Source organism: Schistocerca piceifrons, chromosome 2 (assembly GCF_021461385.2).
Source record: "Schistocerca piceifrons isolate TAMUIC-IGC-003096 chromosome 2, iqSchPice1.1, whole genome shotgun sequence".
Lineage (NCBI taxonomy): Eukaryota > Metazoa > Arthropoda > Insecta > Orthoptera > Acrididae > Schistocerca > Schistocerca piceifrons.
Window position 1 is genome coordinate 306,301,778 of NC_060139.1, and position 22,131 is coordinate 306,323,908.

The window sequence follows — 22,131 nt, forward strand, 5'->3', positions numbered from 1 at the left end:
CTTTCATTAATCTATCTTCTAAGATAAGTCATAGGGTCAGTATTGCCCCATGTGTTCCAATATTTCTATGGAATCCAAACTGATCTTCCCCAAGGTCAGCTTCTACCAGTTTTTCCATTCATCTGTAAAGAATTCGTGTCAGTATTTTGCAGCTGTGACTTATTAAACTGATAGTTCGGTAATTTTCACATCTGTCAACACCGGTTTTCTTTGGGATTGGAATTATTATATTCTTCTTGAAGTCTGAGGGTATTTTGCCTGTCTCATACATCTTACTCAGCAGATGGTAGAGTTTTGTCAGGGCTGACTCTCCCAAGGCTATCTGTAGTTCTAATGGAATGTTGTCTACTCAAGTGCCATGTTTCGACTGAGGTGTTTCAGTGCTCTGTCAAACTCTTCACGCAGTATCATATCTCCCATTTCATCTTCATCTACATCCTCTTCCATTTCCATAATATTGTCCTCAAGAACAACGCCCTTGTATAGACCCTCTATATACTCCTTCCACCTTTCTGCTTTCCCTTCTTTGCTTAGAACTGGGTTTCCATCTGAGCTCTTGTTATTCAAACAAGTGGTTCTCTTTTCTCCAAAGGTCTCTCTAATTTTCCTGTAGGCAGTATCTATCTTACCCCTGGTGAGATAAGTCTCTACATCCTTACATTTGTCCTCTAGCCATCCCCGCTTAGCCATTTTGCACTTCCTGTCGACCTCATTTTTGAGACATTTGTACTCCTTTTTGCCTGCTTCATTTACTGCATTTTTATATTTTCTCCTTTCATCAATTAAATTCAGTATTTCTTCTGTCACCCAAGGATTTCTACTAGCCCTCGTCTTTTTACCTACTTGATCCTCTGCTGCCTTCACTACTTCATCCCTCAGAGCTATCTATTCTTCTTCTACTGTATTTCATTCCCCCATTCCCGTCAATTGTTCTCTTAAGCTCTCCCTGAAACTCTGTACAACCTCTGGTTTAGTCAGTTTGTCCAGGTGCCATCTCCTTAAATTCCCACCTTTTTGCAGTTTCTTCAGTTTTAATCTACAGTTCATAACCAACAGATTGCGGTCAGAGTCCACATCTGCCACTGGAAATGTCTTACAATTTAAAACCTGATTCCTAAATCTCTGTTTTACCATTATATAAGCTATCTGATACCTTCTAGGATCTCCAGGCTTCTTCCATGTATATAACCTTCTTTCATGATTCTTGAACCAAGTGTTAGCTATGATTAAGTTACGCTCTGTGCAAAATTTTACCAGGCAGCTTCGTCTTTCATTTCTTACACCCAATCCATATTCATCTACTATGTTTCCTTTTCTCTCTTTTTCTTACTATCGAATTCCAGTCACCCATGACTATTAAATTTTTGTCTCCCTTCACTATCTGAATAATTTCTTTTATCTCATCATACATTTCATCAATTTCTTCGTCATCTGCAGAGCTAGTTGGCATATAAACTTGTACTACTGTAGTAGGCGTGGCTTCGTGTCTATCTTGGCCACAATAATGCGTTCACTATGCTGTTAGTAGTAGCTTACCCGGACTCTTATTTTTTCTTCATTATTAAACCTACTCCTGCATTACCCCTATTTGATTTTGTATTTATAACCCCGTATTCACCTGACCAAAAGTCTTGTTCCTCCTGCCACCGAACTTCACTAATTCCCACTATATCTAACTTTAACCTATCCATTTCCCTTTTTACATTTTCTAACCTACCTACCCGATTAAGGGATCTGACATTCCACCCTCCGATCCATAGAACGCCAGTTTTCTTTCTCCTGATAACAACATCCTCTTGAGTAGTCCCCGCCCGGAGATCCGAATGGGGAACTATTTTACCTCCAGAAAATTTTACCCAAGAGGACGCCATCATCATTTAACCATAAAGTAAAGCTGCACACCCTCAGGAAAAATTACGGCTGTAGTTTCCCCTTGCTTTCAGCCATTCGCAGTACCAGCACAGCAAGGCTGGTTTGGTTAGTGTTACAAAGCCAGATCAGTCAATCATCCAGACTGTTGCCCCTGCAACTACTGAAAAGGTTGCTGCACCTCTTCAGGAACCAAACATTTGTCTGGCCTCTCAACAGATACCCCTCCGTTGTGGTTGCACCTACGGTACGGCTATCTGTATCGTTGAGGCACACAAGCCTCCCCACCAACAGCAAGGTCCATGGTTAATGGGGGGGGGGGGGGGGGGGGGGGGGGAAATTTCCATTATTGTTATTATTATACCATTATTGTTACATACAGGGTTATTACAAATGATTGAAGCGATTTCACAGCTCTACAATAACTTTATTATTGGAGATATTTTCACAATGCTTTGCACACACATACAAAAAGTCAAAAAGTTTTTTTAGGCATTCACAAAGGTTCGATATGTGCCCCTTTAGTGATTCGGCAGACATCAAGCCGATAATCAAGTTCCTCCCCCACTTGGCGCAGCATGTCCCCATCAATGAGTTCGAAAGCACCGTTGACGCGAGCTCGCAGTTCTGGCACGTTTCTTGGTAGAAGAGGTTTAAACACTGAATCTTTCACATAACCACACAGAAAGAAATCGCATGGGGTTAAGTCGGGAGAGCGTGGAGGCCATGACATGAATTGCTGATCACGATCTCCACCACAACCGATCCATCGGTTTTCCAATCTCCTGTTTAAGAAATGCCGAACATCATGATGGAAGTGCGGTGGAGCACCATCCTGTTGAAAGATGAAGTCGGCGCTGTCGGTCTCTAGTTGTGGCATGAGCCAATTTTCCAGCATGTCCAGATACACGTGTCCTGTAATGCTTTTTTTCGCAGAAGAAAAAGGGGCCGTAAACTTTAAACTGTGAGATTGCACAAAACACGTTAACTTTTGGTGAATTGCGAATTTGCTGCACGAATGCGTGAGGATTCTCTACCGCCCAGATTCACACATTGTGTCTGTTCACTTCACCATTAAGAAAAAATGTTGCTGCATCACTGAAAACAAGTTTCGCACTGGACGCATCCTCTTCCATGAGCTGTTGCAACCACGCCGAAAATTCAAAGCGTTTGACTTTGTCATCGGGTGTCAGGGCTTGTAGCAATTGTAAACGGTAAGGCTTCTGCTTTAGCCTTTTCCGTAAGATTTTCCAAACCGTCGGCTGTGGTACGTTTAGCTCCCTGCTTGCTTTATTCGTCGACTTCCGCGAGCTACGCGTGAAACTTGCCCGCACGCGTTCAACCATTTCTTTGCTCACTGCAGGCCGACCCGTTGATTTCCCCTTACAGAGGCATCCAGAAGCTTTAAACTGCGCATACCATCGCCGAATGGAGTTAGCAGTCGGTGGATCTTTGTTGAACTTCGTCCTGAAGTGTCGTTGCACTGTTATGACTGACTGATGTGAGTGCATTTCAAGCACGACATACGCTTTCTCGACTCCTGTCGCCATTTTGTCTCACTGCGCTCTCGAGCGCTCTGGCGGCAGAAACCTGAAGTGCGGCTTCAGCCGAACAAAACTTTATGAGTTTTTCTACATATCTGTAGTGTGTCGTGACCATATGTCAATGAATGGAGCTACAGTGAATTTATGAAATCGCTTCAATCATTTGTAATAGCCCTGTATTTTACACTAAAATGGAACGCACATGTGAGAACTGCGGTAGGGATGGCGAATTATCAACTTCAGTTTGTTGGGAAAATTTTAGGAAAGAGCGGTTCACCTGTAAAGGAGACTACATATAGGATGCCGGTGAGACCTTTTCTTGAATACTGTGTGAGTAAGTGGGATCCATACCAGGTTGGATTGAAGGAAGACATCAAAGCAATTTAGAGGTGGGCTGCTAGATTTGTTACCAGTAGTTAGAACAACATGAAAAAGTTATGGAGATGCTTCGGGAACTCAAATGGGAATCCCTGGAGGGAAGGTGAAGTCCTTCTTGAGAAACACTATTGAGAAAACATAGAGAACTGGCATCTGAAGCTGACTGCCAAGTAATTCTACTGCTGCCAACACACATTGTGCACAAGGACAAAAAAAAAAGTGTAAGGGCTCATACGGAGGGATACAGACAGTCATTTATCCCTTGCTCTATTTGCGAGTAGAACAGGAAAGAAAATGACTAATAGAGGGTACAGGGTATCCTCTGCCATGCACCGTACAGTGGCTTGCGGAATATCGATGTAGATATAAAAAAATTTTCTCTGTATCTTTTAAACCATGCTGGATGTAAAATTTCAGAAAACATCAATTTTTGAGGAAACTATTGTCAATTCAGCACAAAGTACTTTCAATGCTTTGAAAGATTGTGATAGTTGGACCTGTGTTTCTATGGCCAATTTTTTCCTCAGAAACACTTGAGACTGGTTTTACCCACGAGGTATGAACAAAAGGTATTTTTCTAAAAAAAAATAATTCAATCAAAACCTGCATACCTCTAAAAGTTCACATAATTGATGCTGTTGTGTCAACAACTAATGCTTCAATATAAGACTGAAGACCACATTCAATGAGAGTTACATACACAGCTGTAAACAGTTCCACTCTAGTCACAGACTGCAATGAAGGCATGCCAAGAATCTGCCACAATTTGGATGATGATGATGTGATGTGGGGGCATGACAGAAAGGTCATTAGCACCCATATCCAACCTGGAAGAATCATATGAAATATTTCTCATATTGTTACCTGCTATTGCTGGTAGTAGTTTACTATGCTAACAGTATGCAATTTATCCTTAAATTGGTTCTAGATTTTAGTATCCCTTTCTCATGTGTTTCCTCCCAAGGCTTTTGAACAGAATGCCTGCTGACTGTGAAATGGTCAGTACCTTGATCTAGCACTTTGATTGTAGCTACCATGATATGAAATGCTTCTCTGTCACCATCCCACGTTTATCAAAGTCGGCAGCAAGCGTGGGAGTCATTACTGGAATTTCTTATCTTTAAATTGACCTTTTCTCATATGTTTCCTCCCAGGGCTTGTGAGCAGAATGCTTGCTGCCTGCAAAATGGTCGGTATGTGAATTGCTTCTCTGTCACCAATCCCACATTTATCAAAGTCAGCAGCAAGTGTGGGAGTCATTACTGCTTTACATCCTCTTTTCTTTTTTAATTGCGGTGATGGAATTTTTGAGACAGTGTTATCAGTCAATATTTGTGAATGTTCCTTGAAATAAAGTAACTCCAATTCAAAGCTATTTGATCTTGATGTCACAATTCAACAAGTTGGTCTGAGAAAAAAAACTATGAACAAAATATGATTAAAATTATCAACACTAAATGAGTAGTCAATTTTTCTTTTCTTTTATTTTCAATGCATTTACAGTTGTTATATATCCATAAATAAATGACCTTAATTTGCTCTCGTCACTTCCCAGCTACCTCTGCTCACTGAAATGTTGTTCTCTCTTTCTCAAGAGGTGACAATCAATTTCATTCATGAAGCCTGGGGCTGTCATTTCAACCGCTGGTTGATCAAAAACCGTTTTTCTTCTAAATAGTAACGATATTTAAAGGATAAGCTTGGCCTGTGTAAAAAAAGTCTTCAACTTTTTGAACAAAGTCTGTTTCTTTTTGGCTTAAAATGTCAATTGTCTTTCACCATGTTTTTGTACTTGCCTCCATTGTTGATACCACCTATCTAATTTTTGAATTCAGTTTTCAATTACTGTATCAGAATTCATTCTTTTTCCCAATAAACCAACACTCTCCACACAAGTAGAGTGGCAATGTGACACATGGTTAATTTACACACCCACAACCTGTGGAAAAGAACAATTAATATTTATTTCACAGACAGTAGTTTGCTTCCTGTTATTTCATGAGAGTGCCACATGAGTAAATAATTTTCTCCAGTATACAAACTGTAGGCCATGACATTGAGCATCAACCCTGCTTCGTTCCCTCAAAGGTGACACACTAGTGTGGCGGTCTGAGTTGGGTTGTTTAGTGTCTGAACACGCATGACAAGGCCGCTTCATTACATTTCATGAGAGTGCTCCATTATACCCAGGAAACAGAACCATGCAAGAGAGAAATGAATTCATCACGCGAGTCAATCTATTGGAAGCAGAGTGTTGGGCCCCACTTAGAGATGAACAAGGGAAGAACTCAGCACACGGTTGGTGCAGACAGCTAATGGCAAAGCACATGGCACAACACATGACATGATATACCAGGTGAGGTTCATGGTGGACGAACCTTGAGTAAGCACTGGCCTGCACAGCCTACTGCCACTCACACCTAAACACCTCCGCCAACATGTCTGCCCGTACTATGCGTCGCATGTGCCTTTCATGGCAGATTTCCGCACTATGCTACTGTGCTACCCATGCCAGCTCACCAGCTCATCTGCCTCTATCTTGATGTCTGACGGGGTTACTAAACCCTCTCCCTGAAAAAACCACACAGCGCCAGACATTAACAGCCTTGAGTGCGACCTCCAGCACAGAACCCAAGAGGCCCCTGGAGAACCCGACAGCAGACCAGCCATCAAAGGAGGCAATGCCAAAGCCTATGGTTCTGACAGAAGAGTAGAAAGGCAGGGAAGCTGTGGCAGCGAGGGGACTGGGGGTGTACACTGACTGCAATGGAGGCTATGCCACCTCTTCTGGCAAAGGAAGGTGGGGTGCGGTGGAGGAGGAGGAGGGTGGATTAAAATCCAGGATGGCGGAGTGCAGGAAGGGGCCACAATGGGGAATCACACCGCTTTAAGTGGGAGCCCTCACCAAGAACAATTTTGTGACTGAAACTGCCACCTAGCACACCAGCACACCATGGCAGTGATGTCAAAATGGGGTATGGGCATAGTTTATTTGCGTGGTGGGTCAGCTGCTCCCTACCAGCACCCACCACAAATAACTTCCGATTTTTGCAGGCCCATCACAACACCTGGTAGCCATCAAGGTTAAAAACCAGATTACATGCCATGAAAGTCATCAAACTTCCATGAGACAAACTGCTGACCTTTGTTGGCAAAAATTACCAACAATGTGCAAACTGTGGCAGTTGATGACACGGAGGACAGCTTGGCTATGTACGGAAAATTGGATAACTAATCGACTACCTACAGCAACATGCTGGTCAAAAAAGGAGCCAGCAAAATTGACGTGCACTCTGTCTCAATGGTGGATCAACACTGGCCAAGCAGAGAACTAGCATGCCAGTGCAGTCTGGTTCTGTGCACAAGCCCTCCAAGAATGCACCAGATGTTCATTGTCACAATCAATCATTGGCCAGTAGACCTGACATCACATCGGTGTCTTCATATGAGTCATACCCCTGTGAGACACATGCAGCAACTGGAGTAGGCAAGGATGCAATGCTGGTTAATTGAAGACAAGACAGCATTTCTTCTCTGTGGCAAGCATGACAACCCCCTGGACAACGTTGAGCTGATCACGTAGGAGGAAAATCATATGTTGCACCCAATCCCTGCACAAAGAGACCTGCTCTGGCCAACCCAACCGGATCGCCAATATGGTACACCACAAAAACAGATCAGTCGCCTTGGTGGTTGTGGATTCATGTGCTGTCAATGGAAAGCCTGACAGAGTTCGCTGTGGGGTATAATCTAATGCGAACACAAGAGCCTCCTGCTGACAGAACTATGAATCAGGCCCCACTGGTAGCCATGGTGGAGTGGTAACAAATGTCATAATAATATTTACTGAAAAAGACGGCCCAGTGCTGAAACCGATGGGCAGTCCTTTCCAGCAGATTGTAACGAGGGCCAAATAAAGAAATCAATGGCATGTGGTTGGTGACGAAGAGGAATGTGGAGATGAGCAGAGGAAGAACTCAACACATGGCTGGCACTGACGGCTAACAGCTAAGCACTTGGCACAACACGTGGCACAATATGCTCGGTGAGGTTCGCTTGCACAGCCTACTGTCACCAGCAGGTAAACACTTCCACTAGCCGGTCTGCCCAAACTATGTGTAACATGCAGAAGCAATATTTTTCAAAGGTGATGGTTTTATTTTTGTGGATTTTCTGATTTTGAAGTGTCAGAGATTCCCCATCCCCTTATCCTACTGAGTCTAAATTTCACGCAGCTCATTTTTACATGGGCCTGGGCCTTTGAACCATCGGAGGTTTAGAAGGGCCATTCCATAAATTGCCTTCTTTCATTGTTCAACAGTAATAACTACATAAACAACAGAACACCACACACTGAAGGCTGTACAATTAGAAGTCAATCCCCACATCAATGGAGAGAGTTGAAGTATCAGATAAACAACTTTCTACATAAACCTAACCTGATACTAGAATAAAGTTGATAGAAGGCACTCAAACCAAATTATTCTCTTCCAGTCAAACTAACCATATTCAGTGGCCTCCCCTTGTTGAAAGGCAGAGAGATCTTAACATTTTCTTCACATTCGTCTGCAACAGTATGTGGAACACTATATGTGACACATATACTACTGAGCAATTTCCTGCACTCCAAAAATAATCAAGACACAAAAATGTTACTTGCTATCAGAGATGCTGTGCATCATAATACATAGTATACTATATTACTTTGACAACCATGTTCACTTATTTATATATAACTTGAGCCACAGGAAGTTTAGTGTGTTACTTACTATGGCACAGAAAATTTACCTGAAGTCAACTCCATCAATGTTGTTGTGATAATCTAAGTAAGGTTTGATACCATCTAATACTCCTGGTGGTATTTTGTCCACTTCATCAAAAATAAATAGTGATGCAGCACAGTTGCTCACATTGCCTCTGACCCAAGATGCTAACTGCTCCTGTAGAATATAATGTTTATACTATAAAACCCAATATAGTACACTTAGGAATCAAAATGTTCTATACCTATACGTAGGGAGTTGTTTTTATCAAAAGGTCATCGTGAAGACCAATGCCTACAAATTTGGATTTTCTTCTACATAACTCTCACAACACATGGAATTATTCAGAGACATTTCTTTTCACTTGTCTGTAAGAGTAATTAGCTATTAATTTACTGTCAAGGAAAATGTAATTTCTGATATTAAACCGAACTCCATGTTATGTACAGCAAACATCATAAATAACTGTACTTTTGAATAAAACACTACATGGAAAACAGAAGTTAACTGTTACTCAAAATTCTCACCTTCCACTAAAAAAAAACACAAAATGTTTTTTTCTGTATCTATAATATGGAAAGGATATATTGCTAGTTACCATAGAGTCACAGAGAAGTGCAATTAAAGAGACTGCTAAAATATTAAAGCTTTTGAACAAGGTCCTCCTCCTGCAGTAGAAAACAGACACATCCATACAAGCACAATCCCACACACATGGTCACTGTTTCAGGGTGCTAGAGCCTGACTGCAACTGTGTCTGACAGGACAACAATCAGGGATGGGTGGTGGAGGTAACAGGAGTCATGAGGCAGGGAGAGGGAGGGACAGTAGTGTACAGGTGGAGGAAGATGCTAATGCTGCCCAGCAGGGTGGGTGGGGACAGGGTAAGCATCAGGAAGCTGTGCTCAGGAGAAGGTGAGGGAGAAGGGGTGAGGAGGAGGAGAGAAATGGACTGCCAGTGTGCACTTGGTATGCTTGCTGGGAGGACTCATCTGTGATGCAGAGGAGGCCCTGTCATCGGCTATCGACTGCACTGGGTGCAACCGGCTGCACATAGTGGCACATGTGGCATGAATGACACCTGCTACTTGAGTTCTGAGGGCATCCTCGGCTCCTTTCAGTAGATGGCTGATTTGGTGGAGGCAACCAGCACTGCATGTGAGGTGCAGGCTAAGCTGTTTAGTTGTAGCACCGTACACCCAGGATTGATTGCAGTCCTCTGGTTTGGAGCAAAGTGGAAGATCTAAACCAGAGGTTCAGATGACTCTGCGATGGTAGTGGATGTGAATTTCTTGAATTCTGCTATCGGGAGCAGAATTGTAGTATGCATCTTAATATGTCAGGTGTGCACTACACATAGGAAGCAGCTACTAAGATAACAAAGTAGATGTGGTGTGCACAAGGGGCTTTTTTAGATCAGAGAAACCCTTCCTTGGGATCAAAAAAGATTTTCCTGATAAATTAGCCACAATAGCCTCAGAGAGTGTTCATCCCTGCACAGATCAGAGTTAGAAAAGGTTAATACGATTTTAGAAAACTGTAGGAACATCCACGAAAAGATCCCAGAATTAGTATCGCTTACTAAAGTTTATCAAACATTGGAAAATCCAGGTCGGAATGTAACAATATTATGAAAACTAGTAGTAGTAGTAGTAGTAGTAGTAGTAGTATGGTGTTCTGCCTTAATGCAGGTCTTGTCATGGGTTAAGTCTCTTCCACTTTTGTCTGTCCACAGTCAGTCTTTTCATTTCTGAATATTTGTCTCCTTTGATATTGTCCAGCATTTGATATCTTCTTTTTCCTCTTCCCTTTCTTCCCTCCACCATTCCTTCTATTCCTTCCTTCAATAAACAGTCTCTCCTCAAACAATGTCCAATCCAGTTCCGTTTTCTTTTTCAGATGACTTTCAGCATGTTTCTTTCTTCCCCAACTCTTCTTAATACTTCTTCATTCCTTACTGGGTCTTCCCATTTCACTTATTCCATTCTTATCCATATCCATACCTCTAGTGCCTCAATCTTCTTTCATCTTCCTTCCTCAATGTCCAGGTGCCCGCACCATACAGTGCAACCCTCCAGATGTAACATTTGGCAAGTCTTTTCCTCAGATCTTTGCCTAGTGGTCCACAAAGTAATTTCTGTTTCCTCTTGAATCCTTCTTTTGCCATTGCAATTGTTTTCCTAATTTCTGTTGAGCAATCATATCATCCATATCCATATATTATGAAAAGGATAATTGGTACTCACCATCTAAAGGAGAAGCTGACACCCAAACATCTAGATGTCAGACACTCAGATCGGTACCAAATGATGTGTGCCGATAGAGTATCAATCAAAACACCAATTTAGTTTGTGCTGTGTGCTGTCGTCCAGCAGAACATCTGTAAATTAAAGTAACACCAGCACTACAGAGTATAGGAAAAGCGCATCTGTGAGCTGCAAATGGGAAGATCTCTGGTAGGTGAGTTGGTAGAGCATCAGATCTTTGTACTAAAGGTCCCGAGTTCAAAACACACCAATGGCGAATTTTTTTCAACAGTTTACACATGAAATTGTTATACGGGAGAGCATTTTTCTGACATCTAAAAGGACGCATCGGAGTTTGTAGCACTTTTCTTCTGCAAGTCTGCTTTCGATTCATTAGTTGAAAGTAGCAAACCTGTACAGTACATTTGTACACACAGATGTGGTGTTATCTATACAAATGTATGCTATAGGTTTGCTACTTTCAACCAATGACGTGAAAGCAGACTGCCAAAAGAACCGTGCTACAAACTCCGAAACGTCCTTTCTGATGTCAGAAAAAATGTTCTCCCATATAACAATTTCACGCATAAACTCCCATACAGCAATTTCATGCGTAAACTGTTAAAAAAAATTGCCATTAGTATGTTTCGAACTCGGGACCTTTAGTACAATGATGTGACGCTCTACCAACTCATCTATCAATAATCTTGACATTCGCAGCTCACAGATAAGGTTTTCCTATACTTCATAGTTCTGGTGTTAGTTTTAATCACCATTTACACATCTGCTACTGGATGACAGCACACAGCATGAACTAAATCAGTGTTTGGTACAGATCTGAGTGTCTGAGATCTGGAGGTTTGGGTGTCATTCACAGATAGGCAAAAAAAAAGGACTATCAGAAAATGAGCACCAAAACTGGTGCCAAAGACTGATTCATGTGACATTGTTCTTGATGTCCAGTCCCAAAATTACTTTGAGCAGATAGTTACAGAACTAACTTGTGAGGGTAATTTCTTACACCTCCTGGAAACAACCAGACCTGAACTTATCAAATCAGTTAACGCAGAGGAAGGTATCTGTGATCATAAGGCTATGACAGTATCTATGACAATGGGTCTTACAAAGAATGTTAAGAAAGGCAGAAAAATATTTTTGCTTAGCAAGAGTCACAGGATACAAATTTCGGAGTATCTGAGATGTCAGCATCAAATATTCGGTGATGAGGACAAAGATGTAGAAAACAAACGGAAAAAATTGAAAGGAATTGAGCAACATGACCTCGACACATATGTTCAGAGTAAGGTCTTAAGGGATGGGAAAGACCCACCATGGTTTAATAGTCACGTTAGAAAAGTGCTATGTAAACAAAGAGAAATTCATCTCTGATTCAAGAGAAGTAAAAGCCTAGCTGACAAACAAAAGCTAAACAAAGCATAAATGACAGAAGTGTTCAATGACTTTGAAAGTAAAACTTTGTCAACTGATCTGAGTACAAACCCTAAGAGGCTTCGGTCTTATGTAAAATCAGTAAGTGGGTCAAAATCATCTATTCACTCACTTAGTGGCCACACTGGCACTGAAATGGAAGATAAGAGAGAAGGCCGAAATATTGAATTCGGCCTTCTGAAATTGTTTCACCGCTGAAGATTGCAAAACAGTCCCTTCTTTCAATCATTGTATGAACATTGAAATGGCAGATATTTAGATACTCAATTGCGGAATAGAAAAACAACTAAAATTGCTTATTACTGGAAAGATGTCAGGACCAGATGAGATACCTATAAGAGTCTACAAAAATTATGCAAAAGGACTTGCTCCCCTTCTAGCAGTGATTTATCATACATCACTTGAGCAATGAAGGATACCTAGCAAATGGAAGAATGCCCAGGTCATTCCCATTTTTACAAGGGACAGTAGGACAGATGTACACAATTATAGACCTACATCGTTGACATCAATCTATTGTAGAATTATGGAACAAGCTTTAATTCAAGAATTATGATGTTCTTGGAGAATGAAAATCTCCTCTATAAAAATCAACGTCGATTCCACAAACAGAGATCCTGCGAAACTCAGCTCACTTTGTTCCTCCATGAGATTCACAGTGCCGTAGACAATGGCACTCAAGTTGATGCCATGTTCCTTGACTTCAGAAAGGCACTTGACCCACTCTGCCGTTTAGTGGGGGGGAGGGGGGACAAAAAAAATGAGCTTATCAAGCATTGGAGCTCATTTGTGACTGGATTCAAGACTTACTTGCAGATGCAGATAGAGCTCAACATGTCGCTCTTAACCCCAGGATGCATGGTGCCGAAAACACACATGAATGCATATGCAGGGCCTCCAAGGCCCTGCCCTAATTAAAAATTTTCCTCTTTTCGTATAATCATTCTTTGGAGTTAATTTCATTTCTGTCAAATTATTGTCATATTGAAAGATTCCTAAGATACCGTAACAGGATCTGGTGGGCCTGATTAACATTTTATTAATTTTTGAAAAAAACTCTTAAGAGTGAATTTTTATTAGTTACATCCATTTACATACAACATATACAAATAATTTTATTAATTCACTTATAAGTTGCAGCTTTCGTTTTATAACATTTATTACAACCAATTTCGTCAATTAAAACATACTCATTATTCACAATATTATGTATATAGGCAATATTTTGACAAAAAGTTATTATTCATTGTTCACATAAAATTGCATTTTTCTTAGTTTTCAACATGTGACAAACAAGAAGCACAAAGAACGCCACTGTGTTCCTTACAGATGTTGGTTTTACACTTAATCCATGTCATAGCACTTTTCCTATGTTTATTATATGGACAATAATTGTATCTTCTTCTCTTTCGGCAATATGACATCTTTTGAACACCACATCTTTGCATGGCATCAACGATTTTCTTTGGAAGATTAGGGATCTGAATACGAAGTTCCAGTAGTGGTCTTACGATTTCCTCTGCTAAATCTCTTAGGAACAAACGCCTTTTATCGCTTCTTCCACTATGGTATGTCAGATGTTGGGCGAAAAATAAAATTTCCCTGTTCATTGCTTGCTACGTCCATCATATTCATCCATAATGCAAATGACCATCTTTTTGTTTGTCTCTTGCAAGTGTAATAACGAATTTTCTGGACCATTTGATCTTCTCCACCCTTCGTAGTTATAGAACTTTATTATATCTGGTTTCTTTTTTGCATAAGTTTCATCAATGTTTCTGTCGTGATGCATTGTGCTAATGAGAACTACATGAGAACTACATACTTTTTCTTTTTGGAAACATAACACCATTGTAATGTCACCTCTAAATGCAAACAAAGAGGAATGAATCGCTCTTGAGGCAGATGGTTTCATCTCATTAGGAATTTCTGGTTCATTTTGTTTGATTATTCCCACCACTGTAATTTGCTTCTGAAGCATCTCTTCTGCCAGCTGCACACTAGTAAAGAAGTTGTCAACAGTAATATTTTTTGATGATCCTTCAATGCTTTTAGCAAGATCTTTCACCAGATTCTATCCAAGATTTTTCTGAATAGATTCATGGGGCTTCCTTCCCATGTAAACAATTCCGTCTAAAGCATATGCAGATGTAGCATCACACAAACAAAATATTTTTATGCCATACTTGGCTGGTTTAGAGTGTGAAGATGCATCTTCCACGGAATGGGACTACCTGTTCGTCAACTGTGAGTGAATCATTGGGAATCATTCTATTTCTACACTTGTCAAGAAATAGTTCCCATACGTAGCGAACAGCTGCAAGTTTGCCATCTGCAGATCGAGCTTCACGGGTATGCCTGTCATCAAATCTAATCATTCTCCTTATATCCTCGACTCTATTTACTGATACAGTGGCCTTATATGTAGGATTTGCCTTTTCATCCAAGAATAATTCTCTAATAAGGACATCCCAACTCTCCCAACTCTTCGCAACACCAGAAAGCAGTAAAAGACCAAGAAAACCCTCCATTTCAGCAAGTGAAATGTTTTTCCATGTTTTACCACGTAAAGCAGCCACTCTTCTGCCTTAAATATTTGTGCAGTTGGTGATTTCCTCTAGTATTTCCTTGGAGATGAAATAGTCCCAGGCATCCTTATGTTTACAGGTTTTCAAACCACGGGCAGGACCAGGTACCTGCTATACGATATTATGGACAGGCGTACGAAAAGTTGCAGGAGGATCTAATTTCCAAATCGTTGCATTCCGACTAATGTATGTGTTGTCTCCTATACCTTTTTGTAGTGGCTCTTCATTTTCAGACTCTGATGAAGTAATATTATCGGAAGGACTGTCATCTGCCTCAGTATTCACATCTGTAGGTTCATTCGCTGATTCTTCACTACTTGCATCTTCAAAAATATTTCCTTCCTCGTAAGAATCATCTTCTTCAAACCACCGAGCCACAACACTTTCAAAATTAGCTGCATTTGCACATACTGACTCTCTTGCTTTGTATGTCGAAGCCATAGCAAAAGGCATGTCTCTCGAACAGCAGCTTGTGCAGCACTAAACGAGTCATACTCTTAACAATATGGGCCTTGCAGCAACAAACAAACTACAGTAACAATGAGGCTGACAAGAGCAGCACAGGATAACAATACTATGCAATAATAAAACATTTGATAGCAAAAAGATCAATAATACACCGACATCGCCAATATGTGAAAGTAGTGTGTATTATTTTTTAGTTATACTATTACTACTACAGCTACTGCTGCTGTTGGCACTCCTGTTGCTGGAAGTACCACTACAGTTATTGTTGAATTAATAACTGCTCCCAAACAAATGTTGAAGACAATATAGGCTAAAGAACATTTATAAATGTGTGAGGGCTTCTGAAGCCCCGCATATGCATTCAAGGTGTATGGGTAAACGTATTGAATTATACAAAAAACTTAAAAATATTTCTTGTTCAGACTTGATAGGAGGAATGTCACAGTGTTAGTGAAAGAGTACTGGAAAGCAGTTTGAAATCAAACAAAAAATTACAGAATTTTTAAAAAAATGAAGACATACAAGGACCTCGGAGGCCCTGTATATGCTCTTAAGGTACAAAATCGACAGATGTAAAGGCAATTTCTGGAGTATTTGAAGGAAGTATGATAGGCTTTGAGGGTGTTCACAGATGATGCAGTTGTCTATAACAAAGTAGCAACACCGAAAGATAGTAATGATTTGCAGAGTGACTTCCCGAGAATTGATGAATTGTGCAGGCTCTGGTAGCTGACCCTGAATGTAAATAAATGTAACATATTGGCATAAACAGGAAAAGAAATCCACTACTGTACAGTTACACTATTAATGACAAACTGCTGAAAACAGTATCTACCGTAAAACATCTAGGAGTAACTATCCAAAGCAATCTTAAGTGTTCGAATGACCACATAAAACAAATAGCTGGTGCAGATTCATAGGAAGAATCTTAAGGAAATGTAACTCATCCACAAAGGAAGTAGCTTATAAGGCACTTGTTCAACCATTTCTTGAGTGTTATTCATCTACCTGGGATCCCTACTGGACAGGACTGATGGAAGAGATAGAGAAGATCCAACAAAGAGCAGTGCATTTTGTCACGAGATTGTTCAGCTGGCACAAGAGCATTACGGAGGTGCTCAACAAACTCCATTGCCACACATTACAGGAGAGGCATTGTGCTTCACAGAGAGATTTACTATTACAATTTTGAGGGAGAACTTTCCAGGAAGAGTTGGACAACATATTACATATTGCATAATGGTAACGAGAAGAAAATTCAAGAAATTAGAGCCAATACAAAGCCTTACCAACCATCATTCTTCTCATGCACTATACTCGAGTAGAACAAGGTTGGATGGCTCAGTTAGTGGTACAAAAGTACCATACACCATTCTGTGGCTTGTGGAGTATGGTGTGGTTGTAGGTGAATAGGGGAAAGGACTTGTAGGTGTGCTGGGGGTATAGATGTGCACAGCACTGGAGTGGGAGCAGGGCAATTTAGGAAAGTTTGTATTGGTAGAAGGAATCCAGATGGCAGAGGCTGTGAAGCAGTCATTAAAGAGAAGCACTTCATGTTGGATGGCATGTTCTGCAACTTAGTGGTCCAGCTGTCTCTTGGCTAAAGTTTGGTGGTGGCCACTCACGTGGACAGATAGACCATTAACTATTATGCCCACATAGAAAGCAGCACAGTGTTTGCAGCTTAAATGGTAGATCACATGGCTGCTTTCACATATGGGCCTGCCTTTGACAGAGTAGGAGATGCCTATGACAGGTGTGGAGGTAGTAATGGGAGGATGCGTAGGACAGATCTCACATCTAGGTTATTACAGGGATATGAGCATGAGGCAAGGGGTTGGGAATAGGGCTGGAGTAGGGACTGAGGAGGATGGTGGGGAGGATATTCCTCATTTCAGAGCACAATGACATATAACTGAAATCCTGGCGGAGAGTGTGATTTATTTGTTATCTGATGTTATCCAATACAGTGGCCATATCTGTGTGTGTGTGTGTGTGTGTGTGTGTGTGTGTTTTGTGGTTGGGTGACTGTGGGTGTATTTTCTATTGCAGAAGGACTGTCTGAAAGCTTTAATAATTTAACAGTCTTTTTCACTATGCCTGCCTGTGACACAACCTGTCTATATGCTGAGTAGCAATCTATCCTTCTCATATTGTTATTATTCCATCCTGGGCATTATTTTACAAATTTATCTCATCACATGATGCCAGTTAAGTGATAGTAGCTTTGTGAATAACTTACAGCATTTACAGAGTAACATAAAAACACAAAAATAAATGTCAGGTAAGTTTGCTAAACCTTTACAGTCACAGTGAGCTCATCAGTATATCAACCCTTTGACTGAAATAAACTACTGCAGCAAACTAAGTTTCCTGTTTTGAAGGTGCAGTGGATCAATATAGCAGTCTCTGTAGATGAAGGACAGTGCAACAAAAGTGAATCATGGAAGGCAGAGAAGCAAGAACATAATGCCAGACAACGTTTGCTCAGCTACAGCAAAAGGTAGTTGCTTGCGGTACATGGGGATCTGGGGATTCATCTTATAAAGCTACTATTACAATAAGACAATGTTACAGGCCTAAAGTAACCATACATCAAGAGTACTTGCTGCTACCCTACTCATCTGAAGTTTTTGTATGTCCATCCTTGTGATCGAAGGTCTGGGGGACTTCGGCCATCCACTATGTAAGAAAATGAAACACCTACAGCTGTCCTTATGACGCCATTTATAGTATGGCTCCAGTTTTGGCACTTCAATGCACTATCTTCAGGCCTTAGCTGGTGCCAAGAAGGTTCACACCATCCACATACACACTGCATCAGTGGCCAACATCTATAACTGGTTTTTGCAGATCACCTGTAACCGCAGTGTTGTCTCTCCAACCATCCAGAAAGACAACATTGCAGTTACAGGCAATCTGCAAAAACCAGTTAGAGATGTTGGCCACAAGTCCGTGAGTTACATGCTGTTGTGGTGCACTACCAACTTTTGCACTGTAATAGTGTGTGGAACGGAGAGAGGTAGAATGCTGTAAATAATTTGTGTTTGCTGTCAGCACTGAGCATGTATACACGATGACACACTTTGTGAGAATGTTGTCACAATTCACCACAACAAAGTGAATGTTATCTCAAAGATCATGTTTGGTCATCAGGGAGATTTTGTGAATAAGATCTTCAAATGCAATCTTATATCAAGGATATAATATGCAGCGCAACGATTTCAGGCATAATGAGTGGTGTATCAAAGAAACATAAAATTTATCATTTTCATTCAGAATAGGAACATGAATTTTTTTGTATCAGAAAGAAAGGCACGGCATTTGTTTATTGTGTCAAGCTGCTATTGTATTTGTGAAAAAGATAAACATGGGAGACATTTCAAAACTGTGTGAATGCCAAGTTTCCATCATACAAATCAATTAAGTTTTCAGCAAAATCAGTTCACAAAACTGCTGGATAAAAGTGTTGCTGCCATTCTTGCTTCTTATCGTGTTTCAAATGTACTGGCAAAAAGGACGAAACCCTTTGAAGACAGTGAATTCATAAAAGAAGCATTTCGAGAAGCTGCTGATGAGCTGTTTCAAAATTGTAAAAATGAGTCTTGAAATAGTGGTTGCCGTTGAATACCTTCAACTTTTGTCAAGAACAGTCACAAGATAAGTTTAAACAATATCTAATGATGTTTCTTCTGAATTGAGGACAGACTTGGATGAGTGTTTTATTTTACAATACTATTAGATGAGTCTGATGATGCAACAAGCACTGCTCAGTTACCAGTTTTTGTACAATGAATATATGCATTTTCCAAGAAGCAATTCATCCTGTCTGAGAGAGAATACCTATCCAAAAGTTTGTAAACATTACCACAGATGGCACTCGAGCCTTAAGAGGTTCTAAAACTGGCTTTCTTGCTCAGTGCTGAAGAGATGAAAGTTTCCCACAGTTTTTAATGTATCACTATATTTTATACTAGCAGTTCATTGTAGAAAGTTTTTAAATTTGAATGAAACTATGAAAACTGTTGTGAAGATAGTCAATGAAATTAGGTCTCACTCTCTTCAAAGAAGACTTTTCAAAGATATAGCAGATGAACTGGAACTGCACAATGGAGATTTACTACTCCAGACTGAAGTGTGTTGGCTTAGTAAAGCAATAGTACTTCAACCTTTTCACAGTCTTTTACTGGTTATCAAACTGTTTTACAAGAACTAGAAGAGAATATTCTGTTAGCTCATATTGAAGATCCTCTCTGGTGTATAAAGTTTGCTTTCTTAATTGATCTAACAGAAAAACTTACTGAGATAAATTTGAAATTTCAAGGTAATGACAAACATACTGCTGATGTGATATCTGAAGTAAATTATTTTACTGCTAAATTGCATTTATGGGAGTGTTGCCATAAAAGACGTAAATTAAGATACTTTTCAACTCAGAACACCCAAGCAGAGGAAAGTGGATACCTTATGATAGAGAATGTCATGCAACAACGATCTCCAATTTGAGGGATGATTTCAATGGCCAGTTTACTGATTATAAAAAGATTTCAGTGGTAACCCAGTTTGTATATTTCCCTTGGCCTAACCTTGAATTACTGGTATATCTGTTTCCTTTGAAAATGTTTCTTCACAGATAGGGCAGCTGTTGAACTTTAAATAACATCTTTCAAAAATAATTTGTATCTTGAAAGTGTTGCAGAACCCAGCCCTTAGGAAAAATACCCTACATCAGTTAATGTAGCACTTAGGATAAACATCTTGTTTGTTTCTACTTACATTTGTGAGACCGTATTTTGAAATACAAAGTTTATTGAAAATAAGCACAAAACAAGGTTGATTGAGGGACACCTGGACTCCTGTATTTGATAATGTGTAACAAGTTATACACCTAATCTCAAGGACATTGTTAACAGAACATCTACTAAAGTTCCACATTACATATAAGATAACTCTTGTGTTATGCAAATAAAAATATATTAGTAAAATATTATGAAATAAAATTCTTTTGTTTTGAAAGAAACTATTATTGTTAAATACTTGTTTTACAGTACCCTAAAGTTAAAAATGTAACAGTAATTGCATTTTTAAAAGAAGCACACCCCTTTGATATGTTGGTGGGCAATAGTAGATAGTGAGGATTTCATGGTTGCCAACCCCTGTATTAGACTGTTCATTCTCTTCAGCAGGTCCTATAATTTTTCTTCACTGTCACTGAGGATAACTGTGTCATCAGTGAACATTATCACTGATATCCTTTCACCCTGAATTTCAGTCCCACTCTTGAACCTTTCTTTTCTTTCTGTCATTGCTTCTTCAATGAATAGTAATGGAAAAAGATTGCATCCCTGTCTTATACCCTTTTTTCTGAATATTTTTGTGTTTCCATACATCATCAAGCAACTGAAGTGTTACTTCTGTTACCCAAAGTTTCTTCACAGTTGCTTTCTTTGTGCCTACATATGTATCTCAGCTTCTGTGATTGCCCTGTCCAGAGATGTTCATTCCTCTTCAACTACAAGATGAGTCAAAGAGGAATTTATAGCTTTGGAATGACGTAGAAATTTATTGAGATAACTTACAGAATCGGTAGATGTGTCATTTTGTAACGAACTGCTGTGTCGTCTGAACAAGACACAGCTAGGGCAAAAGCACCACATGCACAAAGATGCGAGCTGGTGCCAGTGCCATAGGGACTTGCCACTTGCGCAAGTTCCACAGGCGGCACTGAGGATGAAGCCTACTCTGAAGATAGAAGAGCAGCTCTTGCCCACTTCGATTATAGATCATCATCCAGGGCTGAGTTAGATAGGGAATGTCATATAGTGAACATACAGTTGTAAATTGCATTTGCTACATACTGTGAAGTTTACCTATGAATATTTGCACCTAGCCATAGAGGACATTTTTTGTGTTATATTACAAGCAGTATTGCAGAATTCATTACCCATCTAGTCACCAAGATAAGTAAACCTTGTTAACTCATTTGTATAGCTTTGTTACTAATTTGCTGGAGTGTTGTAGAACCTCCGTTCTCCTAATCAGTTACCTGGCCCTGGTGCATAGGTGTGTAACCGTCGCAGGGAGAAATTGTCTTAGCAATGTACTGTGCCAGAAGCCATTTCACAAACTAACAAACTTGGCCTACCTTAATAACAGTGGCAACTCTGCCTCCACAGCAGAAGTGACAAGGCCATTACAAAACTGGCAAAGAGGCTTTACAAAACAAAAAAGCTCAAGTTTCGCATAAAAAAGTCAAGTGTCATTTTGGTTCAACGTGACTACCATTTGTGATGTGGCAAATGTCTCACTAGTAATCAAATTCTTCCCAGACTTTTTGCAACAAATTGAGTGTAACTTGTGCAATGGCAGCGTAGACTCAATTTTTCAGGTTGGCTAAATTCTTTGGTAGAGGGAGGAACACACACATGGTCTTTCAACAAGCCCCACAGAAAGAAATCCAAAGGTGTCATGTCTGGGGAGCAATGTGGCCATGCAACTGGGCTTTCACGACCAATCCATCGACCTGGGAAGCTATCGAGGAAACCTCAAACTTCTGTGAAATGAGGTGGTGCACCGTCTTGCTCAGTCACCTTCATCAATCTGTGGAGTTAAAAAGTTTTCAAGCATATCCAGATATACAATACCAGTGACAGTTTTGTCCATGAAGAAGAAAGGGCCATACACTTTCAGTCTGCTAAGGGCGCAATACACATTAACTCTGGGGCTGTCACAAACATGTTCCAGGGTTGCATGTGGATGTTTGCTGTCCCATATTCTGCAGTTGTGGGTGGTCACCATGCAAATGATATGAAATTGACTCATATCT

The 22,131-nt window shown here is 40.2% G+C and overlaps 1 protein-coding gene across 1 annotated transcript in view; it reads right to left on the minus strand.

The window, feature by feature from the left end:
* LOC124776778 (torsin-1A-like) overlaps positions 1-22,131 on the minus strand; it is an 86,486-nt gene that overhangs the window by 41,947 nt on the left and 22,408 nt on the right. Inside the window, exon 3 of the mRNA XM_047251916.1 lies at positions 8,580-8,731. Within this exon, the coding sequence (XP_047107872.1) occupies positions 8,580-8,731 (152 nt within the window). The remainder of the gene's footprint in view (positions 1-8,579; positions 8,732-22,131) is intronic.